This window comes from Cyprinodon tularosa, unplaced genomic scaffold (genome assembly GCF_016077235.1).
Source record: "Cyprinodon tularosa strain WSP-4 unplaced genomic scaffold, ASM1607723v1 ctg1697, whole genome shotgun sequence".
NCBI classification, from domain to species: Eukaryota; Metazoa; Chordata; class Actinopteri; order Cyprinodontiformes; family Cyprinodontidae; genus Cyprinodon; species Cyprinodon tularosa.
Window position 1 is genome coordinate 3,040 of NW_024038529.1, and position 25,438 is coordinate 28,477.

At 42.2% G+C, this 25,438-nt stretch overlaps 1 protein-coding gene and 1 long non-coding RNA gene across 2 annotated transcripts; one reads left to right on the forward strand and one right to left on the reverse strand.

Annotated features, from left to right (window-relative positions):
- Window positions 1–4,643: 4,643 nt before the first annotated feature.
- LOC119780983 (serine/threonine-protein kinase pim-1-like) lies at window positions 4,644–8,364 on the reverse strand. Its single transcript, XM_038281264.1, has 6 exons — window positions 7,971–8,364; window positions 7,707–7,813; window positions 7,556–7,606; window positions 7,099–7,465; window positions 6,150–6,326; window positions 4,644–6,073 (listed from the first exon to the last, which is right to left on the reverse strand). The coding sequence occupies exons 1-6, from the start codon at window positions 8,050–8,052 to the stop codon at window positions 5,853–5,855; spliced, it is 1,005 nt and encodes a 334-aa protein (XP_038137192.1). The 5' UTR covers window positions 8,053–8,364; the 3' UTR covers window positions 4,644–5,852.
- A 2,061-nt stretch (window positions 8,365–10,425) lies between these two features.
- Window positions 10,426–13,881, forward strand: LOC119780984. The gene is made up of 3 exons (XR_005280480.1): window positions 10,426–10,455; window positions 10,545–10,794; window positions 13,755–13,881. It is a non-coding gene; the product is annotated as an uncharacterized LOC119780984 (long non-coding RNA).
- The last annotated feature ends 11,557 nt before the right edge of the window (window positions 13,882–25,438 follow it).

Below are 25,438 nucleotides of genomic sequence, written 5' to 3' on the forward strand. Positions count from 1 at the left end.
ACAGCATGTAAGCACATTGTCTTGGCCTCACAGACACTAACTGGGATTGATGGAATGAGCAGCTTTTTTCCAACCTCATTTGCTGCAGCTGTAAATGTTCTCCTAGCTGTTGGTGGGTTCTGGACAGTGCTGTCTCTGAAGATTAGTGCAGAATCCAGGAATCCCTCCAGGAGCTGCACCACTGATTAAACCTACAACTCTTATCTATCTGAGACAACAGGCTCAGGTTATGACCTCCTGGTCCCCATCACTGCTTCAATGTTAAAATAAATCCATGAAAAATCTTCAGCCCTGTCAGCGACATTCAGGGAGACATGAAATTTAGTAATAATTCAAATAATAATGTCTATGCATTGGTGTGCTTTATTCAATTTATTAGAGTAGTGAAAATAAATTGTAGTGCAATGTTCAATGCATCAAAGGGAAGCACACCAGTTACTTTTTTACCAATACTTTTTAGGTTTATTTGAGTAACTGCCCTGCAGCTGTAATGCTCCAAAGGAACAACTTAGACACCACCAGCGATTTTTGAATTACAGGACAATATGCAGCCCACACTAGCTCCAGGCAAGGGGAATTGTAAAGGTTTTCTGTACTTCCAGATATTATTAAAACATAAGGGAGCGCAGCATGTGATGTTTTATATTATTTTCTCCTTAGGCTATCCTCTCAGTCACCTCCAGGGTTCTGGACTCTTAAACAGAACACCTTTGTGTTATATACAGTATAGACTTCAAGGTCTGGACCTTAAGGTGATTGGGTTGTCACAATTGTATGTTTTTAAGAATATTTTAATGACGATTAATGAATAATGATATTCCATTGTCAGTTAGATAATTCATGATAAATTCCCCATTTCTTGTGTGAAATCAACATGTTAGTTCTTGCTAACGAGTGGTGAGCTATCTAACCACTTGCTTTGACAAATATCCATATTTGTTCTTTCGATCTTCCAGATGGTTGTGGACTTCTGGAAAAGGTGTGTTGTTGGGAGGAAAACGAAAGACACATCAGTCCCAAATGCAAGACATCAACAAGATATGTGACAACTATGAAGACTTTATGATTAGCTGATTCCTTCCATCCAAGAAATGAACCTCTGTTTTAATTAAAAGCAATCACCAAGGCCAAGTTAAAATGAATATGCACGGGGGCTGCTCAGTGGAACAGTGGTTAGCACTGCTGCCTTCCAGCAAGAGGGTTCTGGGTTTGATTCCCAGCCTCGGATCTTTCTGCATGGTGTTTGCATTTTCTCCCTGAGCATGCATGGGTTCTTGATATGGTGCATAATCGCACCATATACAGGTGCTGGTCATAAAATTAGAATATCATGAAAAAGTAGATTGATTTCAGTAATTCCATTTAAAAAGTGAAACTTGTATATTATATTCATACATTACATACAAACTCATATATTTCAGATGTTTATTTTGTTTAATTTTGATGATTACAAATGACAACAAATGAAAATCTCAAATTCATCATATCAGAAAATTAGAATATTGTGAAAAGGTTCAAAATTGATGGCCCCTGGTGCCACACTCTAATCAGCTAATTAACTCAAACCACCTGCAAAAGCCTTTAAATGGTCTTTCAGTCTAGTTCTATAGGCTACACAATCATGGGGAAGACTGCTGACTTGACTGTTGTCCAAAAGACGACCATCGACACCTTGCACAAGGAGGGCAAGACACAAAAGGTCATCGCTAAAGAGGCTGGCTGTTCACAGAGCTCAGTGTCCAAGCACATTAATAGAGAGGCGAAGGGAAGGAAAAGATGTGGTCGAAAAAAGTGTACAAGCAAGAGAGATAACCGCACCCTGGAGAGGATTGTGAAACAAAACCCCTTCAAAAATGTGGGGGAGATTCACAAAGAGTGGACTGCAGCTGGAGTGAGTGCTTCAAGAACAACCACACACAGACGTATGAAAGACATGGGTTTCTGCTGTCGCATTCCTTGTGTCAAGCCACTCTTGAACCACAGACAGCGTCAGAAGCGTCTTGCCTGGGCTAAAGAGAAACAGGACTGGACTGCTGGTGAGTGGTCCAAAGTCATGTTCTCTGATGAAAGTAAATTTTGCATTTCCTTTGGAAATCAAGGTCCCAGAGTCTGGAGGAAAAGAAGAGAGGCACTTCATCCACGTTGCTTGAAGTCCAGTGTAAAGTTTCCACAGTCAGTGATGGTTTGGGGTGCCATGTCATCTGCTGGTGTTGGTCCATTGTGTTTTCTGAGGTCCAGGGTCAACGCAGCCACATACCAGGAAGTTTTAGAGCACTTCATGCTTCCTGCAGCTGACCAACTTTTTGGAGATGCAGATTTCATTTTCCAACAGGACTTGGCACCTGCACACAGTGCCAAAGCTACCAGTACCTGGTTGAAGGACCATGGTATCCCTGTTCTTAATTGGCCAGCAAACTCTCCTGACCTTAACCCCATAGAAAATCTATGGGGTATTGTGAAGAAGAAGATGCAATACACCAGACCCAACAATTCAGAAGAGCTAAAAGCCACTATTAAAGCAACCTGGGCTATCATAACACCTGAGCAGTGCCACAGACTGATCGACTCCATGCCACGCCGCATTGCTGCAGTAATACAGGCCAAAGGAGGCCCAACTAAATACTGAGTGCTGTACATGCTCATACTTTTCATGTTCATACTTTTCAGTTGGCCAACATTTCTATAAATCCTTTGTTTTTATTGGTCTTCAGTAATATTCTAATTTTCTGATATGATGAATTTGAGATTTTCATTTGTTGTCATTTGTAATCATCAAAATTAAACAAAATAAACATCTGAAATATATGAGTTTGTATGTAATGTATGAATATAATATACAAGTTTCACTTTTTAAATGGAATTACTGAAATCAATCTACTTTTTCATGATATTCTAATTTTATGACCAGCACCTGTATACTCAATGCTCTGAACTTTGAGTGAATGTTTTTTTGAAATCGGAATGTCTTAAAAGCTGTACAAAATGAAATTTTGTTTTCTATACATCTATGTATACAAAATGACAGTAAATGTTGTCCAAGTCTAATCATTTCCTGTCCACAGAGTGAAGTATAACAAATATCTACAAGGATGGAGCTTAACCTTTTTTCCTGCCTTTGGTTCCCATTCTTTGAAAGAGCCATAAATCAGAATGGGCTAACTTTTACACTGAGAGTCTCAGACTTTCTCAAAAAGCTTACCGTAGTTGAATTGTAAGATGCTGAATTTGCTCCCATTATTCTTACCCACTCCCTTTGTATTCTGGTTAGAGGAAGAATATTTGTCGTTTGTTGTACATCTTCATTCTTTTGTTAGACCATATTGCTACTTAAATTTCTCATAAGTAAATAAATCAAACTACATACAGATTAGATCAAATAATAACAGTTTTTTTAGAGCTTCACACTGAGGTTGTAAGTCTTTGGGTGGCTTTCAGACAGTATAAGACAAAGACATAATTTCAAGTCCCAAGTTTTCAAAAGTAGTTTCTAATTTCTAATTTGGATAAAAACTTACCGTACTAGTATTATTTAATTTAGCGTTCAACTATCACAGATTTGCTACATACTTTGATCCCAGCGTGACTTTTTTTTTGACTCAAACTGTGGACCAACAGCCACACTGGGAAAAATCAAAATCTAGATATGTCGTTTTTTTCTTAAAATAACTCCATTTGTTCTTCTATTGAGGAGGTAAAAGAGAAATTTTGCCAATGGAACAAGACAATGTACACTTAAAATAAGAAAACACAGTTGCATTTCTTATTTCAAGTGCATTTTATCCAAATATCTTATTTTAAGAGTAAAAATACTCATTCCATTGGTAAACTATCTCATTTACCTACTCAAATTATAGGTAAATACACTTAATTTGAGAAATGTTTACTTATTTCTAGATCGTTTTTCCAGTGCAGAAGTTCTGATCGTGACATAATGGTCATTTAATGAGTTCCAACACAGCGGGAAGCAGGTATCTTAGTTTTAGATCACCATGATCAATTTTACAGAGCATGCATCTGGGAGTTTAATCCAGTAGAGAACTTGTTGACTGAAATAAAAAATGCTGTTTGCATGACAGAACCAAGAAATACTGAGGAAGTGTGCTCAGTAGTTAAATGGGCTCTAAGCACAACTCCACTACTTCCTGAATTTAAGGCACTTCTTTTATTTCCTGACGTTCATTACTGGATAAATTGATTGATCCAGCTGTGCCATGGTTGCTGAGGTTAGGCACACCTGGATTAAACAGTTAATCCATCAGGAAAAGACAGGAGAAAAAAAGAGCTGCCTTAAATTCAGGAAATAGAGGAGCTGTGCATAGCTCATGGTCCCTTGAACACACCATCATTGAGTATAGCTGTAAATAAAGAACTTAGCCTAGAAGCTTAAGACAGTTTCTATATGAGCTCAGCATCATCAAAGCCTGTAATATATGTGTTTTCACATCTCTGAAACCACATAAACACCTTAGGCTTTTTTCACTGCTATCTGCCACCTCTTATCTATCCGTCAACTTCCTGCGTTGCCTGTTTTTCTGCAAGTGTCAAACAGGAAGTTCTATAACCTTCTAACCCACTAAAGTTGTGTAGGCGTTCATAACACACAGCTTGCATGTAGCAGGGGCATCAAACGCACGAGTCAATAGTCATAGTTTAATAAAACATATTTATTAAAATCATATAAAAATAGTTTCTAACATAATTTACAATTGTAAATCAAGTGGGTGGAATAAAAACACAACCAAAAATGTGATCATCCACACACATACCGTTCAACATTAACAACATGGTTCACCATCAGTAGACTCAGAAATTGGAAGTGCTTTTCAGGACTATTTACTTTATTTACATGACATACACAAACATCTGATCTGTGTTTCAAGCCATTATAAATATGGTCACAAAAAAACAAAAGCAAAACTCCTCCTCTTAAATAATCTGTGGGTCCTTCAGTGACTGTGGATGAAATATATCTATTTGTAGAAAGGCACAATTCTCTCATAAATAAATAAATATCTTGATTTACAATTCCTATCCTCACCGAACTTTTAAGACCTATGTGAGGCACATAACCCCCAACCCAAAAAAAGAAGAATCCAAGCATCTAAGGAGCAGAGGGTGTTTGTAAGGTCAGATCTGCATTGTGTGCACTCAGGTTGATGAAGGTAAACACCTTGCATTAAGCCTTGTGTATTTGTGAAAATAACACAGGAAGAAGGTGAGGAGGAAGGAAAGCTGTGTAGTAGAGGTGAATGTAAACAGACTGAGGTGAGACCCGTGTCTTTTTCTTGATTCCATTTGCAAAAGTTGCTGCAGGCACTATGAGGTTGTCTGGTTGCTAATGACATAAGAGTAGTGGTGATAGTAGTGGTTGTAAAAAACATAAAACATTGGCTTAACTGATCTAGGCCAATGAGGGGGGAAAAGACAAGCCATGTAAGGAGTAAATAAAGAACAAAAAGGTTGCAGTACTTCTGTTTGTAGAAATTCAAGTATTTCCAGGATCCCCTTGCCTACAACAATTTCACATATGGTACTTTTCACACTCATCACCAATGACTCCACCACTCCTTTTGTGGAGGAAGTGACTGGAATGCTGCATGGCGAGAGTTTACATAACTTGCGCTGTTCGCCTGCTGTCCCACTGGACGGCCGGAATATGTGCTGCTCGGCTGCAGATGTTTGCAACCTCCCTCCTCGGGAGCACAAGAACACCCATCACATGGATCGGAGTCCGTTTGGCGACGTGCAGAGGCTCTTGTGAGGACCTCAGTCCTCAACACTCTCTCTTTTGCAGTCTATTACGCAAACTTTTTGTAAAAGTCCCTTTTTGTTGAGTCCGAAGATACACCCTCTCATCGAGCAACCGCCACAGCCACTGGGGTGTGTATGAAGGTGGTAGGCTCATGGGCGATGCTGTGCAGCCTGATCTCTGTGACCGACTTCTCTGTCTGTGCTGTGGAGGGCACCACTGAAGGGGAGGTGTTCTGCATCCACGAGTGGTTGGTAATGTCCTCGAGGGATGGGCGGTCTGCAGGCCTCTGGGATAGGCACCACTTGATGAGCTGCTGGCATTCTGGAGAAGGGAGCGACACCAAGTTAGAAAGCAATCACAACTACTGTCAAAGATGGGCACAGGAACTGGAGGCTACCTGTGGAGATTTTCCTCCGGAACATAACTTGTGCGTTTATGATCTCCTCATCGTGTTCAAATGGGATGTCTCCACACACCATATCATACAGCAGGACTCCCAGGGACCAAACAGTGGCAGATCGACCATGGTAGCGATGAAATTTAATCCACTCAGGTGGACTGTACACCCTTGTGCCTGTCAAACAAAATCAAAATAAAAGGGGACTATTATTATCTATCAATCTTCCTCCACTTTTTCCATCAGAGAGAGCGGTGCACACAAAGACATACCACCATGCAAACACACACTCATACCTAAGGACAATTCAAATATACTAATTAACCTAACAGTTATATTTTTGGACTGTGGGAGGAAGCTGGGGTATCAGGAGAGAACCCACACATGCACCCGAAGAACATGCAAATGCCATGCATAAAGACCCTGAGCTAGGAATCGAACCAATAACCTTCTTGATGAAAAGGAACAATGCAACTCAGTATAATATGCATATTACAATTACACACACAACACTGCAGAGGCATCACACTAAATAGAAAGTGGAGTGTAGGCTTAGTGGTTAGAGCAATGGGGATCGGTTAAATGCAGATGATTATTATTAGTTATTAATGTATTATTATTCATTTTTATTAATTATAATAACAGTAAGCACAACCAAATAAGATTAGCTTAATATTATTATATTGAAAACGAAAGTATTTAAAATGCAGCTGAGTGTGTTTATGGCAAACACAGCAAGACTGGTGTGACTTGCTGTTTGTGTTGAGACCGGATGCCATATGGGAGGGGGTGAGCAGACACGTGACTTTGTTTACAAACTTTGAGTTGTAAAAATACCACTTTGTATCGTTAGGGGGCGACAAGCTTACTGCTATCGAGTTATAATGAGGCCTACTTTCATTTAGAGGGTTAGAAATATTCTAATATATTTTTGTTTTCATCATCTTACCGTCAAAGTCTGTGTAGAATGTGTCCTTGAGCAAGGCACCAGAGCCGAAGTCGATGAGTTTCATCTCCCCGGTGCGGAGGTCAATGAGGATATTCTCGTCCTTGATGTCCCGGTGCACCACGCCGCAGCTGTGGCAGTGCCGCACAGCCTCCAGCACCTGGCGGAAGAAGCTCCGCGCCAGTTCCTCGGGCAAAGCGCCCTTCTCAGTGATAAAGTCGAACAGGTCCTTGACTATTTCGGGCCTCTCCATGACAATGATGAAGCTGTCGGGCCGCTCGAACCAGTCCAGCATTTTGATGACACCGCGGAAGCCCGTTCCGACCTTCTTTAACAGCATGATCTCCAGCGGAACCCGTGAGCCGTTAGCCTAAACGAAAACCAATACATTTCATATAAATTAAATAAAGAAAACACAAATATCACCGATAAAACCACACGGTTAGAGGAAGTCTCTTACCAGCTCTACCCACTCCGTCACTCTTTCCTTGGATACATGTTTAACAGCGACCTGGCGGCAAAAAGATACCACGTCAAAAATCAATACAACATTTAAAATGTAAGCTATATTGTAATGCTGATAGAACCATAAAGTTTGAAAGCGGACTAACCGGGGCTCCATCGGATGTCCTTGTACCGGAGTAGACGGTCCCGAAGCCGCCGCTTCCCAATACCGCGCCGACCTGATAAAGCTTCTCGAAAGGCTCCTTCTCCTTCACTGTAACAAAAACAAGAGACATTCGCTGATTACCAAGAGCCGGTGAAAGTCCTTATCCTTATTGATAGGCAAGCAAAGCTTTAGAAATGTGCGGCAGCCATCGCTGTAGCCCTGTCCCTCCATGGACGGAAGAAGAAAAGAAAACTGGGCGTCTAACCTTGCTGGATTTGGTGCTGCATTTTCGCCGGCATATCCACGGCCGACATGTGAGCCAGAGAATTCAGCTTGGAAAGCAGCATTTCTTCAATTAAATCCAGCTCAGCGATTACTGGCGGCAACGGTTGTAATGTTTTATTCCGATGAAAGATGAAGAAGATGAAACGCGGCTGGCCGGGCACGTTGCAGAAACCACAACAAAAAAAGAATGCGGCAGGATTTTTTTCATCCAGACAACAAAAATTCCGCCAGCCGCTCAGTGGGACTTTATAAAAATAGAAAGCACAATTGTACTCGAAATATTTATGAACAGATGAGTAAAACGTGGTAGATATCTTCCGAGATACAACGCCTGTGCCGTGGTCAGACACCGGCTCCTGGAAACAAAAAGTGGGGGTAGGAGTATTATATTGTAGTCGAAGGCGTAACAGTACGCCCCAGCTTCTCAATTAACCCCGCCTTCGTTGGTCCTTTAAGCCAATGGGGAAGCAGTTAGGATTCCAAACGCTTGTCAATCATACGATGAAAGTAGAGACACATTTATAAACAACGGGGCCAGCCAGACATGGCGGGAATCAAAACGCGCCAAAAGAGGTTGAATGATGCGTGATTATGAACTCTTGTTGGAGGGAGATGCAAATTCCCAACCTTGCTCATTAAATAGAAAAAGGCACAAATAATATAAAGAAATAGTCTGTTTAATGTTACATTAATCCATTTTATTGCTTAATTCTTGTTGAACCTTTAAATAATAGGTAATAAATATGTATTAATCAAATATACCACTATACATGTTTATATATATATATATATATTTTATAGTATAGTCTATTATTAATAATTGTCTTGTGCTTTCCATGTTTCCCCTAAAAAAACCGCCACTAGATCTGCAGTCAGACTAACTCAAGACTATTTTGCACAACGAAGCGCAAGTAACCAGAAGACAGCTCATTATTTACGGTTTCATCTACTCAAGTCGCTATTTACCTAACTGGTTTCACATGGAACAAAGCATTTTAAAGGCTGCGGTGAACTCCCTGCCTCTTTCTTGGCCCTGTCTCTCAAACTGCGCATCACTGCAGCGCACTGGGAGGGGGGAAAAGGCGCATTCCGCTCATTCTTTCAAATTGGGTGGCCGTGTTTGAAGCCCATTCACAGGATGTGGGAAACTGGAGATAAAAAGACTTCCATCTACCCTCCCCCCGCCCTGCTCCACGTTTATCTGCCCTGCTTTTCCCGCGCACGTTATTGTTTGAATGGCATGCTCCTTCTTTTCTCCCTCCATCCCCGCCTTCTCCTTTAACACACCTCTCTCTTTCATTGGAAATTGCATGCCATTTTATAAACCTTAAAGGAGAACGTCGTTTTTTTTTACATTGGGCCCTTGATTTTACATTATTACATCGTGCTCTACTAAACCATATGAGTTTTGTGTAATTTGGAGCTGTTCTTAAGATATTAGGTTATATCCAAATAACGTCTTCCTATGGGTAAACTAAACTATTCATAACTTATCATTTATGGTACGACAGCATTCATAACATGTAGGCGAATCACAGTCCCCCAGACATCCGTGGTTATATTTTTTATATTTATATCTTTTAAAAACAAAGCGGAGTGTGTCTGACGTTATGTTTTTAGTTACATCTTTGTAGGTTCTCTGAAGTTTGTTAGAGAACATTAGTGACTTAAAAGCTTATCCTCGGTGTAACCTAAAATATTAATCTGAGAAGGTGCCAAGAGGTCTGTGATAACTCTGAAGGACCAATTGACATCCAGAACTCCATTGGGAAATTCTGCAATCATGAGTGGCGCTCAAATGATAGAAGCTCCAAAACAGTTTAGACTGTGGTGAAGGTTCCCTTTCCAGCTGAATTAAAAACAACAACAACAAAAAAAACATAAACATACTGTACTACCAGAGCAACAGTAAAATCATTTAGATTAAAGGATAAAGATGTGATAGTATGGCCCAATCCAAATTTAGAAGAATCTTGACCTAGAGCAAAAAGCAAAAGGATAGTCTGCAGATGGGCAAAGCTGGTGGAAAAAAGGAATGATTTTGAAGGACTGAAAATTATGTTTCACTTTCTCACACTATGCAATGATTCACACCGATGTGTTATTCTGTCATATTCAATACCTTAGAAATCAGAGGTGGGTAGTAACTAGTTAACTTACTCAGTTACATTTACTTGAGTAACTTTTTGAAAAAGACATACTTTTATGAGTAGTTTTATTCTGTTGTACTTTACTTGAGTAAAAACATTTAAAGAATCATTGCTTTTACTTAAGTAAAATTTCTGGTTATGTTAGGATTCCAGTTTGTCTGGGTTGTTTTTTGTGTTTTCCTCTCTCCACCACCAGGCGGTGCCCTGTCCTCGTTGGGCCTCCCTGCACACCTGCAGCTCGTTGGGTCATTACCAGAGGAGTACTTGAGCAGCTGGCTGTCACTACCTCGCCGCCAGAGTGTTTGCCAGTATTGGGTACTCTAGTTAAACTGAGATTAGCAGAGTCTAACTGTAACATTGTTTCTTTGAGTCTGAACTTGTATTTTGTCTTTGTTCTTCGGCAGGAAGACTTCCTGTGTACCTGGATAAGCCTGGACCGTCTACCCCTGGAAGGATTTACTGAGTCTCACTGAGCAAGGGGAAAACCTCCACATGATCCGTTCAAGTTCACTCCTGGAAAACCAATTGACAGTCCGCTCCTTTACTCCCCTGGGTCTAACCTATGTCTGCCTGTCCGCTCTCAAACAAGTTCCTTCTTCTCTAGATTAAACCCCCACAAACTGGATCCAAGGATAAACCAAGAGCCCCCCAAAAGTAAGTGCCTCTCCAGCAATATACAAGCCTCAGTCTATTTTCCCACTGTCCACCCTGAACTGATCACTGGGATCTCCCCTTCAGAGTTTCCGGTTCCGGTTCACCGGTCCGCTGAGTTCCAGCATTGTTTCCCCACTGAGTTTCAATCTCCATTAGTGTTTGCTAACCTACAATTACCCTGGTGAACTTTAACCCGTAATCTCTGAGTGGTTCTCTGCATGTGGGTCAGAACTTTAAAGCCCATTATGTCAGGTTAATAGTTATGAGTAACTTCACCTAATGAAAAAAAAAAGCTATTTTTAAACAATTATTTACAATTGTGAATTCTTTAAAAGCCACTTTTTACTTTTACTTGAGTAAAAATGATGAAGCAGTGCTACTTTTACTTAAGTAGAATTTTGGGTATTCTACCCCCTTCTGTTAGAAATAATTAGGATTGAAGTTGTGATGTGATTAATAGGAAAAATATTTAGGGAGTGGCAACTTTAGCAGGACACTGCTAAATATATCACTCAATCCTGATCGTGATCCAAACCTCTGTTTATCTGTACCCATATGTTAAAGCACTAGAGTCAGAAGGGTGCTCTGAGTACATCTATTGTCAGGGGTATTTCAGGTGCATGTAAATGGAGTGGATCAAAGTTATGGAAGTGACAGCACCAGTAAGCAAATGTTTTTTCTTTGGGGGGGGGGCTGCAAATATCCCTGTCTGTATGAATCAGCAGGGTTTAAATGACAGGAATACAAACCCATCTGTCTGAAGGACATATTATTAGATAGGGACCAGTTGCTCGCACCAATTTCTGGAAGTGTCAGTTACACCCGAGCACTAAATTTAGTGTGCTTCAAATTTTAGCTGCCTTTTCATGAATGGCAGAAAAACTCTCCTTGCTTGAATGTCAGAGGCCATGAGTAAAAAAAAAAAAAACATTGCTGTGGCTGAATAGTTGGTCTCAATAGCCGCACTTCTAGGAAATAACTTCCTCTTTCTAGAGAAATAGAATCCATGCCCAGAGGAATATCACACAACACCAAAGTATGTTTCTACATGAAAATTGTTCAGCTGTATGTGCACAATACAGCTTTTTCAAATAGTATTTTGTTTGTTTGGATTCTTTAAACAAAGTTTTTTTGGGGTATGTCAGAGTTACATTTTTTAATTTTCTTTTGCACAATAATTGTTATAATTAATTTATCCAATATGTAAAATATAAAGTGTAAAAAATGTTTTTCTTTTGCAAGGACACTACACGGTGTCCAACTAAAGCAGCACATGGTCCACCCAGTCTTGATGCAATGTTGTATTTCTACTGAATGCAAACTGAAGCTTCCGATAACTTCCCTTATCTCTTTGACCTTTTACGACTTCCTTGACCTGATACTACACCCTCAACCTTCTGTAGAAAGTTGCAATACTTATATAATAACACACTAACTAAGGGAAAAGAGTTCCCAAAGGATGATTTTTGTTACCCATTTCTTTCAATTTCCCCTCTTTTCACTTTATAGTGCCAAAAGTATTCACACTTTTTTAGCTTAATAATATTTTATTATACCATAACTGCCGACCTCAGTATTTTTTTCTTATTGCATGCGGTAACCAACCGAGTAAATTAATGTGGAGGCGAAGGACTATTATTCATTAGGTTTTACAATATAAATTTTTAAAATGGTGTATGCATTTGTATTTAGCCCTCATTAAAAAGTCCAGTTCAGTCTCATTAGATTGGAGATTTTCTTCGATAGTTTCCAAGTCTTAACCCAAAATTTTCAACTGGATTTGAAACTTTACTATTCCATTCTAGTATATGAATGTGCTAGGGTCTAAATTGTTCCATCGGCTCTGCATCAGATTGTGTGGAGGTTTGAAGAGGACCCAAGTGCAGAGAATGAGGCTGAGGTGGTTTCTTTTAGTGATGTTATGAGGTGAGCCGAGGCTTTGAGGCATGTGTCGAGTACTAGAAGGGGAGTTTCCGCACAGTGCATATAGGAGGAGCCAAAATAGATGACATCTGAAGCCTCGCTACCCCTCCATACCTAGTGACTGCGTCAGAAAGTGGTTCAGCTCGCCTGGAACTTTGACAGACATTTAAACACTATCAATATACAGTTAAGATATGGGAGTTTGTAGGATAGCAATTGGATAGAGTTAGGATATATAGATTGGACTTTATTGATCTCACATTGGAAAAATTTACCTCTGCATTCAACTCATCCTTTTGGAGAGCAGTGGGCTGCCATTGTGCAGAGCCTGGGGAGCAGTGTGAGGGTTAAGAGTCTTGCTCAGGGACTTAGAATGGCAGTCTGCCACAGTGGGGGAACTCAGAACCTCTGGAATGCAGTGTTCTAACCACTAGGCCACCCCTCCCCCTGTATTGTATTGGTACACATCATACAGTTATAGATTGAGTAAAAACTGTGCCAAATTAAGATTGGTTGGTTTAGCCAAAAGATTGGTTGAAGACATAACTTCCAACCTGATTAAAACCAAAAACTGTGGAAAAGCTATTATTTTTGAGTAAAGATGACTAACACCCAAGAATAAATATAAGGATACAAACATGGGGTGTTGGCTGAAGTGTGGATCAGTGAACGCCGACCACTCTCACATATTTTGGAACTGTCCTAAAATTGTTCAATTTTGGAAAAAGGTACATTAAACTGTGAAGAAGATTCTGGGATATGATATTCCTATGAGTAGTGTGATACTATATCTTTGGGTAAAAGACAGGTATCTGATTAAGATATTGTTAATAGCTAGCATAAAAGCAATTATGAGGAAATGGGAACAGGGAAACCCCCCTTGTCAAATCAAAGGATTTGAATAAGGCTTAGACTTCTGGAGGACATAGGGACCCCCATTTCATCATACTGCTTCATTCTCTCTCTATTCTCCTATTCTGCAGAATCTGTTAGTTCAATCTCTAACATTATGCTCTCTCTGCTTTTCCTAAGAGTAGCTTTGCCTCGACTGCTCCTGTTTGGCTCTGACGCCATCCTGGAAAGAAACATCAGCTGTGCTGGTTCCATCAACACCCTTGTTTATAGATGCTGGAGATTGGCCTGTTTTCAAGTGTGGTCCTGTTTCTCTGACCGTGACTGAGTGGATGTGCTCTCTTCGTCCTCTGGCATGGGAGCTGGCTCGGAGCTTGTCTGCCTGGCTGTGTGTTTCCTGGACGGGGCCGCCTTTTACAGCTGCTTTTTGTGTCTCTGCTTCTGTCTCATTGAACCCCAGTCGGCCTCGGCAGATGGCCGCTCACACTGAGCCTGGTTCTGCTGGAGGTTTCTTCCTGTTAAAAGGGAGTTTTTCCTCTCCACTGTCGCTACAAGCATGCTTAGTGTGAGGGATTGTATTTGAGTCAATGAGTCAATGCAATCAACTGGTTTTCCTTAGATAGAAAACTTTGTATCAATTTGACTGTATGATCTGGTTGAACTGTAAAGTGCCTTGAGATGACATGTGTTGTGAATTTGGCGCTATATAAATAAACTGAATTGAATTGAATAATAGAAGAAATCTACATTATGGAAAAACTGACACACTAGACACTAGAAGGGACAACGGTCAAATAGAGGAACAGTTTTCTGTTATATTACCGGTAAGTTGAATGTGAAACGTTCATGTACACTGTATATGTAAAAAAAAAAGTGAAAAACACCAATAAAAAGTTAAATGATAAACAAAATGACTAACACCTTTCATTTTGCTCATCAACACTTTCACTGTCTGCTTGAGCTATTTTCACTAAAATGACAGAATAACAGTGCAGCTTAAATTATTGTTGTCTTCTGAGACATTTTACACAAAAAAAAGAAACCAGGAACCAGCAAACGGTAACTGAAGAGAAGGAGTATATATGTGAAACATAGCAAAGACTGGAGACAGAAGAGACTGACACAAGACGGCAACAGACAGTAAACAAGAAACACATAAGAACTCAAATACAACCAGAAAACCACACAAAATGGAAATGAAACCAATAAAATAGAAAACACAGACAAACATGAATCAAAGTGTAACTGAAAACTCAAAAAGAAAACTAAAGCAGAACCAAAAAGTGCAGAATCATGACACTCTGTTTGGCTGTTCAGGTCGTTGTCCTGTTTGAAGCAGAAGCCCCATTCCAGCATCGACCATTATACAGGTTTTCCTCAAGGAGAAACTATTGGCTGATTCCTAAAGAAAAGCACTTTCACAGAATAATGCTACTACTGCGATGTTGGACTGAGGAAATGGGTTTAATATGAAATAGATTTAGTATACAGTTAAATGTTGAAGGCAGTTATTTGCCCGGGATTTTATTTGGACATTTCCGAATAAATGAGATAGAAGTGCACATGATTATGTTGGGAGCTGGAGAAATTCCACCTTTCTCCAGCAGAGTCCGCCGTGGATCCTCTGAGGGAGCCTCCTGCACAGCTGCAGCTCGTCAAGATCATCAGAGGATCCACTACTTAAGCTGTCTTCAGACCTTGCCTCAACGCCGCAGTGTTGTTCCAGTTGGTCAGCGCTTAAGCCAAGATCCTCAGTGTTACTCCACGACTTTTGAATCCAGCTTGGATTCTAACCCTTGTCTCTGTCTCCTAGGAAACCTGTGTCTCCTCTGTGAAAGCTCAGGAAGAGCTAACCTGCCGAGCCGACCCTCAGAGCCAAACCTGAGGAATCTCAGAGAACCTCCAAGCAGCTCTGGACTAGAGCTGGGAATCCCAAAGCCAAGGTCTGTTCATTGTAGACGTGAGCCGCTGAAGCAGCGAACGGACTCTGCTGATGAACTCTTCTCCAGATCCAAAAGAGACTCTCCCAAATCTAACCTCAAGAACCCTCAAGGTACAATCAGTGAACTTCAGGAAATCAAACCTCTGTTGGCAACGCTAACTGAACTGTCTCTCACGCAGACTCCGGTGAACCAGAATCCAGGCCCCGAACCTGAACCAGTGTATACTGTGTGCTTGTGCATAAATAAACTGTTAAACTTTCATCCTTGTGTCCGTCAGTGGTGTTCTGCATTCTTGGGTCGCTTTTAGTGAACCCATCATGACAGAACACTGCGGCCAAACTCAAGGCCCAGCAGAACATCTCCGTCAACTATTGGAGGAGCGGGATGCCCAAATCCACAGACAAGTTCAAGCTCTGAGTGAGTTAAACTCCAGCATTGAATTCCAAGATCATGTAGTCCGAAACTTCACCAGTCGTTTAAACAATGCTAACGCTACACCAGTGCCACAACCATTTCCGGGTCCAGTTCCACCTCCGAGGTCACCAGCAGTGACGTCATCAGAGTTCCGTCCTAGTCTCCCAGAAAGATTTTCTGGTAACATGAAAGACTGCAAAGGATTTTTATTTCAATGTCGGTTGATTTTTTTAAACTCCCCTGGCAGCTTTTCCACGGATTACAAGAAGATAACTTTCATTCTCTCACAGTTAACAGGAAGAGCCTTGGAATGGGCTCAGGCAAGATTTGCCGCTGACGATAGCTTGAATTGCTACTACTCTTATTTCATCTCTGAATTTACCCAGGTATTCAACCAAGAAACAGACCAAACTATTGATTCCAGAGCCCTTTTCAACCTAAAACAGGGGAACTCTTCGGTGGCTGAATTTTCCATTAACTTCCGGGTTAAAGCGGCAGCTTCCGGATGGAACCAAAGCGCTCTAAAGGCAGCCTTTTTCATGGCATTAAATGAGCACATTAAAGATGAGCTCGCAACCCTCGACGAACCTGCTACCCTCGAAGATTTAATTCGCCTCTCCATTAGATTGGATAATAGAATTCGTGCCAGAAACAGTTCTAAGAAGCAGGGTACACTTTCTTCTAACTCTCTTAACTTGACTGTTTGTTCTCCCTCTACAGAGCAGCTGCCCATTCAGAGGCCTAAGTCCCAGTCTCTACCGTTGCCTGTTCAGGCCTCTCATTCGGGCGAAAGGGATGTCGAACCCATGCAGGTGGGACACACCAGGCTCACTCCAGAGGAGAGACAAAGGCGTTTTCTAAGCAAACTATGTATCTACTGTGGTGAGAGTGGACACTTCATTGCTTCCTGCCCGGCTAAATCAAAAGCCTGGGCCCGTCAGAGAATCTGAGGAGTCTGGCGGGCCAAATAAACACTAAGAAATCTCCTCGACTTTTGCTGCCTGCCACGCTTTTCTGTGCTAATCAAAGCCTCTCTTTCTCTGCATTCATCGACTCAGGCTGTGAACGTAACCTAATCGATTCTAACCTCGTCCAGCAACTCCAAATTGAAACCATTCCTCTAACTCAGCCTCTCAGTGTATCCGCTATTGACGGAAAGAGACTCCATCAAGTTACCCACCAAACTCAGACCCTCGAGCTACTTCTGTCAGGTAACCACCGAGAGACAATAAAATTTTTTGTTTTTCCCTCTGCATGTTCCCCGCTGGTGCTCGGTTTCGAATGGTTGGAGAAGCATAATCCTCACATTAACTGGACTGAACGTCACCTGGAATCATGGTCCATCTCATGCCATGAGACATGCCTTCGTTCTGCTGCCCCCTTGGTGGGGTCTCCTAGAGGTGGGGGGGAGATGGACTCTCCTGACCTTTCTTCAGTTCCTTCTGAGTACCCCAATCTAGCCCCTGTCTTCAGTAAGGTCAGTGCGACGTCCCTACCTCCACACAGACCATACGATTGCGCCATTGAACTTTTACCTGGTGCTCCTTTACCTAGCAGCAGACTGTATAATATTTCCAAGCCCGAGAGGGAAACTATGGAAAAATACATCAACGAATCATTAGCTGCTGGTATAATTCGCCCTTCATCCTCTCCATTGGGCGCCGGATTCTTCTTCGTGGGAAAGAAGGATGGTTCCCTGAGACCTTGTATTGACTATCGAGGTTTGAATCAGATCACTATTAAAAACAAATACCCACTGCCTCTCCTTGCCTCTGCTTTTGAGCCCGTACGGGGAGCTACTGCGTTTTCTAAACTGGATTTAAGAAATGCTTATCATCTCCTTAGGATCCGTGAGGGCGACGAATGGAAAACTGCCTTCAAAACACCCTTGGGCCAATTCGAATATCTTGTTATGCCCTTTGGTCTAACTAACGCTCCAGCCTGCTTCCAGGCCCTCGTAAATGATGTTCTAAGAGACTTTCTCAACGTATTTGTTTTCGTATACATTGATGACATACTCATTTACTCCAAGAACCTCGATGAACACAAGAAACATGTCCGTCTTGTTTTACAGAGACTGCTGGAGAACAAACTGTTCGTGAAAGCCGAGAAGTGCGAATTTCATCAACCTTCAGTCACCTTTTTGGGGTTTGTGCTCGAGGGCGGCCAGGTTAAACCATCTGAGGACAAGATTAAGGCAGTTTTAGACTGGCCAGTTCCAGAGAACCGCAAACAGCTACAAAGGTTTTTGGGTTTTGCTAACTTCTATCGTCGGTTTATCAGAAACTACAGCCAGACCGCCCTTCCATTAACTTCTCTGACCTCTGTCAAACGCAGTTTTCAGTGGACTCCCGAGGCTCAAGCAGCGTTTGAAAAACTAAAGTCATTGTTTTCCAGAGCACCAGTCCTTATGCAACCTGATCCGGCTAAGCAGTTTATCCTTGAGGTGGATGCTTCAGATTCCGGTGTTGGAGCAGTCCTATCCCAGAGACTCGACTCAGATCAAAAGATACACCCTTGTGCTTTCTTCTCCCGTAGACTTTCTTCTGCAGAGCAAAATTATGATGTGGGTGACCGAGAGCTTCTGGCCATCAAACTGGCGTTGGAGGAATGGAGGCATTGGCTGGAGGGAGCTGAGCACCCGGTTCTTGTATGGACAGACCACAAGAACCTGGCTTACATCCAGTCAACCAAACAAGCTAATCCCCGCCAATCCAGGTGGTCAATCTTCTTTTCTCGGTTCAATCTCATCATCTCCTACAGACCCGGATCCAAGAACATGAAGCCCGACTCTCTCTCTCGTCTCTACTCCGTCGATTATCCCGAGACACCTGAACCTGTTCTTCCGGCTTCCTGTACAGTGGGAGTGGTCAACTGGGAAATAACTGACCTCATCAACTCAGCCCTGGCCACTGAACCCGATCCAGGTAACGGTCCTTCTAACCGAACCTATGTTCCATCTTCCGTCAGGTCCCGTCTCATCCAGTGGATGCATGCCGCCAAATTCTCTGCTCACCCAGGAGTCAGTAGGACTGTAGCTCTCATCTCCAGACGCTTCTGGTGGCCCACTCTCCACAGGGACGTTAAGGAGTATGTGTTGGCTTGCCCCACATGTGCCCGTAACAAAGCCTCTCACCAACCTCCTTCTGGCCTGCTTCAACCACTTCCTGTTCCCTCGCGTCTTTGGTCCCATATCGCCATTGATTTCGTCACCGGTCTCCCTGTCTCTCGAGGTATGTCCACCATATTCACTATTGTTAACCGTTTCTCGAAGTCTTGCCATCTTATTCCTCTCAGAAAACTTCCCACGGCCTTCCAGACAGCCCAGCTTCTCATCAAACATGTTTTCCGGTTACACGGCATTCCCCAAGAGATCCTCTCGGACAGAGGTCCACAGTTCATCTCCCAGGTCTGGAAGGCTTTCTGTTCCACTCTCGGCTGCAAACCCTCTCTCACCTCTGGTTACCACCCCCAATCGAATGGTCAGACTGAGCGTATGAATCAGCAATTGGAATCTACCCTTCGCTGCCTCACGTCAAACAACCCCGTGGACTGGAGCCAATTTCTTCCATGGATAGAATACGCTCATAACTCCCTCAAATCTGCATCTACTGTACAATCCCCATTTCAGGTCAGTCTCGGCTATCAACCACCTCTTTTTCCCGCAGACGAGAGAGAGATTTTGGTGCAGTCCGTCAACCAACACATCCGCCGTTGTCAAAGGATCTGGAGGGAGACCATCGCCACTCTCAACCAGTCATCAGAGTCAACAAAACGCTTCGCCGACGCCAAGAGACGTCCCGCCCCCGAGTACACCGAGGGCCAGGAGGTATGGCTGTCCACTCGAGACATCCCCCTCAAGGGGATGTCTCGAAAACTCTCTCCTAGATTCATTGGACCCTACAGGATCACTCGAGTCATCAACCCCTCAGCCGTCCGTCTCCAATTACCTCAGTCCCTCCGAATCCACCCTACCTTCCACGTGTCTCAGATCAAGCCTGTCTCCTCGAGCCCTCTGTGCCCACCGTCCGACTCCCCACCACCCGCCCTGGAGGTCGATGGTCATCCGGCCTTCACGGTTTGCCGCATCGTGGACTCCCGTCGACGAGGTCGCGGATGGCAGTACCTCGTCGACTGGGAGGGCTACGGACCGGAGGATCGCCAGTGGGTCCCAGGCTCGTACATCCTCGATCCAGCCCTTATCGAGGAGTACGAGCGTTCCTGCCCATCAACCTCTTCCGGACCGCCAAGGGGCGGTCGTTGAGGGGGGGGTACTGTTGGGAGCTGGAGAAATTCCACCTTTCTCCAGCAGAGTCCGCCGTGGATCCTCTGAGGGAGCCTCCTGCACAGCTGCAGCTCGTCAAGATCATCAGAGGATCCACTACTTAAGCTGTCTTCAGACCTTGCCTCAACGCCGCAGTGTTGTTCCAGTTGGTCAGCGCTTAAGCCAAGATCCTCAGTGTTACTCCACGACTTTTGAATCCAGCTTGGATTCTAACCCTTGTCTCTGTCTCCTAGGAAACCTGTGTCTCCTCTGTGAAAGCTCAGGAAGAGCTAACCTGCCGAGCCGACCCTCAGAGCCAAACCTGAGGAATCTCAGAGAACCTCCAAGCAGCTCTGGACTAGAGCTGGGAATCCCAAAGCCAAGGTCTGTTCATTGTAGACGTGAGACGCTGAAGCAGCGAATGGACTCTGCTGATGAACTCTTCTCCAGATCCAACAGAGACTCTCCCAAAGCTAACCTCAAGAACCCCCAAGGTACAATCAGTGAACTTCAGGAAATCAAACCTCTGTTGGCAACGCTAACTGAACTGTCTCTCACGCAGACTCCGGTGAACCAGAATCCAGGCCCCGAACCTGAACCAGTGTATACTGTGTGCTTGTGCATAAATAAACTGTTAAACTTTCATCTTTGTGTCCGTCAGTGGTGTTCTGCATTCTTGGGTCGCTTTTAGTGAACACATCATGACAGATTACAACAAAATCATATTAAAACCATGTTTTTGTGCTTCACAAATATGTAAGGCCCACATAAAATCCTTAATAAATGCATTTTATTTTTGAGGTTAGGATGTCACAATAGAAGAAGTAGTCTTTACTGACTTACTGACTTACTGACAATAATGGGGAAGCTCTGTTGCACAGCAAAAGTGAAAATGAAAGCAGACAGGTTCCTAATTCACTAAAAGAGTTAGAAGACTCAAAACAATGTATACAACCTGAGTCTAGCCACTCAAAGCTTCTTCTACATGGCACTGTGTAATGCTTTGCCAGTTCATAATTAAAAAGAACAAGCTCAAAGTTCAATTCAAACAGATAAGAAATAAACTAGCTCATGTTGATGGTTCACTTTTTCAAAACAATGAACCAAGTTCATAAACCTCTTAATGAACTAGTTCAAGTATATTTGGTAAATTAAGCCACAATCCTACACAAAAGAAACTCATATTTCGCCTTTTCAATGTGTGATCATAATCTATAGATTGAAATGGGAAATATTGATGCAGTCCAGGTATACTGTATGTGCAGTGACGCCTTTATTTTGCCACATTATACAGAACTTCAGAAACATACCAGTAAATTCAAAAATGATTTATTGTGTTCTTCTTTAATTAGTAGACATTCCTCAAGATAGCTCAGATGCTTTAACTTGATGTGTTGCTTTGATTTTTGAAGTGGACATTGCTGACCTACCGACTTGTCTCTGAATTCCTGTTGGGCACAGTTTGTACAAAAACAAATTCTGTTCCGTCTGAGTCTTCCTTTGTTAGGTCATAAAACTCTGCCAAGCGCAGTGCCAAACTGGCATCAGAAATGCCAGTAAATGAGTCTGAAGACTAGTACTAACAGTAGACATTCTGGTCTGTCATGCTATGTGCCATAATAAGTGGAATAAAACCTGGCGTTATGCGATGAAAAGTGCCATTATCAATTAGTGACACATACACAGCGGACGTTGGTATCACGCCAACGTGAGCTGTGTGTCACTCATTCATCTCAGAGTAAATGTCCCTCTTGTTTATGTTGATTACTTCAAAACTGATCCTTTCAATTAGCCATTCACTAACAATATGAACATATTCAGTGATGCCGTTCATTGAACATGTTCATACACAACACTGGCACTGTGATTTTTTTTTTCTCAATGAGATTAAAGGTCCAGATGACAGTGCTTAGGGAGGATGTTTGTTCTTAACTCTCAATGATATGCCAATCAGCTGTCTATGCAAATCATCCTTGTTCACTCTGTAAAGTAGATGATCAGATAAATGGAAGCCCACAGACTTTTCCAGTAATTTTTAAACAGATCTTGTAACAAAAGGTTCTGTTGAAAGTTTAGCAGTCCAGTCTATCCATATCATTGAGTGTGGGGCTGCAGAAGCAGTGCATTGCAAATTGCTTCATGTGTGCCATGTCAAAATTTGAGGGTGGTCATAAAGTTGCCCTGCAGCTCAACAGAAAGAGTAGCATAGCCCCCCCCTCAATCAAACACAAGCCTGCTCATGTTGTTAATGGTGATTGGTTTTCACCTTAATGCAGAAGAATGTCAGAGGCCAGGGCAAGGTTTAGCTACTCTCCCCTCTGAACATCCTGGTCTTTAAGTCACCAACTCAATCAGTCCACTCTGACACACACTGATAAACCAATACAGAAACATAATCTGTCATGCTTTCAAATTAGCAGCAAAATGTTTATAACCCTCCCCAAATAAGGACAGCTTACGTATGTGCGTAAGCTGGCCTATGTGAGACGTAAGAGGAAGGGCAAATTAGATTTAGAAGACACTAAAAGAAAGAAAGAGTGGCCTAAGGTGGCCAACATCTGGTGTGGCCTTACCCCTCCTCAGGTAGTTTTTTTATCCTCTCTGCTGGACCTGCGAGCTCCTGGCCAACAGTGCTATGAAAAAAAAAAAAACTCTGATAGACGTCAAAAGGTGGTCTTTGTGGGAAAGCCCCACACAAGGTTTATAGTATACCCATAAGTCACCAGGGATCAACTTTCATGTCAGCACAAGCCTTGTTCAGAGTCAAAGGTTATGGGTGTACCTGCATAGCACCATTCTGTTCCTCTAAATAATTAGCCCTACTTGTCTGCAATGAAGAACTTGATTACTGAAGAGAGTATAAATTTTTTTTTATACAGCCATTGTTGGAATTCTTAAAGGGAAGTGGGGATAATCTACGTCTGACATAAGGCAGGCTGCTTATAAGATTATCAATGGTGACAATAATGAGACTGTTATCAGCTTCAGATCTGTCTGTTATGGGGTTTTGATCATAGGAACATTTCCTACTTAAGTCCAAGAATTTCTTCTGGTTAATGATGCTGTTGACAGAAAGAATTATCCTATAACCTCTGAAAACAGGAACAGACGATATTATCATTTTGCCGAGAGACTCAGCTTAGAAGTATTATTAATGGATAGGCTTTGGATTAGGTCAAAGTGGCATACGTTTAAGATGTGGAGTACCATTGCGCTCAATAAAGTTGTGGTAAATGGATTGGAAGAATGTGAACCCTTCTCTGGTTGGTCAACAAAACTTAGCTGGAAATATTAGAACTCCAATCGGAAAAGCATATTTAGTTTTGAGACTACTTGTAAATGTGCTTAATTGTATAAAACCAGGGTTGGAAATTTTTTTTCTGATTTTTATGTGATTCATTGTGACCACATTCTAGTTATTTATTTGATGGGGGCTTGAAGCCAACTTTTGGGCAATGTGCTGAACCAGGAAGAAGCTTTCTGTTGTGAAGTTCCCACGAAGGGTAAGGGGGAAGAGGGTTTGTAGTGAGAGTTGTTGTTTACCATGACCGGTACACATTTATCCATGTGGGAAACAGGCAGCAGTGACATATTAAACCAGCATCACAAACAGGCCAGCGTCATTGCTGAGGAATGCTGGCGGTGGGATTATCTAGAACTTCCCACAGAGAGAGAGAGAGAAACAGAGAGAATGTAGAAGGGAAGGAGGGAGGGAGGGAGGTTTGGTTTATGTAGGTTTGGTAATCAGCTGTACTGTTTTTATTTTCAGCATCATCCTGAGAAAGCACCCATTAAGGAAGGTTGTACTGATGTAGGATATTAATAGTTACCTCTGTTTTGGGACAAATAAATCCCCTTCAAAACATGTCCTACTCTTAATTTAATTACCGTTTAAAAGTTCTCACTGCTCTGTTTTGTTATCTAAACCCCCCCCCCCCCCCCCCCCCCCCCCTCACAAAAACACACACTCCCATTGTCCTCAATTTGCAACAACTGGTCCTCAATTTGATGGTGAAATTGGAAAAATGGTCCTCACTCAGAGGGCTAGACAGGTACACACAGACACACATAAGCACGCAGACACACACACCTCATCACCAGTATTGTCTATAGCTGATTTGCATCATGGCCTGGCCTGGGAAGAATAGTGAGCAGCTTTCTGTTGTTGTGGTGCTGGCAGAGGGGTTTTCCCAGCAGTTTCTCCATCTCACACAGCTGAATCAAAACACCTCTGTTTAGCAGCCTGGTGATGTAATGACCAAGAAACTGCGCAAAGCTATTTCCATGGGAAACCCCATATCAGGAAGTCCAGATCCCCCTCCAACCCCCCTTTTATTGTTTTAATAGCATGGTTTAAAAAGGACTGTGGAACCTCTAATTAGGTTCTCATTCCGCTGCCAGGGAGATGGCCCACTTTAACTTAACCTAATATGCCTTACTCTTTGTGAGCTAAGCTCTAAATATTTGTGTTAAGAAAATGCATTATATAGTGAGATTTACTGGGTCATTTAGCTTTGACACACATACATTTTTCAGTAATCAGAAATCTCAACTCATGACATTTGGTGATAGATCTCCATTTTTCTATCCCATAAGTATCACTAACAGGCCCTTAGCATACCATTCTCACTACCATGATTGTCATTTGGCACACTATTTTTGGTTAGGAGGCCAAAAACTTGACCATTCCATTCATCATTATTGTGCCAAAGCAACTCAATCCATATGTAAACAGAAATCTCTTTATTACCCCTAAATGGGGAAATTTGTTCTCTGCATTTTGACACACCCCCTTGGGGAGCAGTGGGCTGCCATTGTGTGGTGCCCAGGTAGCAAACCAGGGGTTAAGGGTTTTGCTCAGGAACCCAGTGTGGAAGCTGTTGGGATCGAACCGGGTACTTGCAAGCTTTTCAGAGCACAAGCACACTGCTCTAAGCCAATAGACCAACATTTTACCTTGCAGTTTACCATGAAAGGTTAGCAACTAAAGATCTGCAAATAATTATGATATTGGTTAATATTGCAAGTTCCTTAACGAACTGTTGGAAAAAACACACATTTCTTTCTCATTTGTATTCGGTTTGGTGACTCCGCTCTCTCTACAGCCAATCACGTTTCCTCTTGATTTAGTCAGTTTTTTGTCATATATTGGTGCATATATATATATATATATATATATATATATATATATATATATATATATATTGCATTCTTCAATCATTCTCTAGGTCGTTACAATTTAGGTTTT

Bases quoted from the DNA above. Each gene is read 5' to 3' on its own strand.
- LOC119780983 (XM_038281264.1), bottom strand. From the start codon at position 8,052: ATGCTGCTTTCCAAGCTGAATTCTCTGGCTCACATGTCGGCCGTGGAT. The intron at 6,327-7,098 runs GTAAGATGATGA...TTTGTTTGACAG, and splicing joins ATTCTACACAGACTTTGACG to GCACAAGGGTGTACAGTCCA. The intron at 6,074-6,149 runs GTAGCCTCCAGT...TCCCTTCTCCAG, and splicing joins CCGGAGGAAAATCTCCACAG to AATGCCAGCAGCTCATCAAG.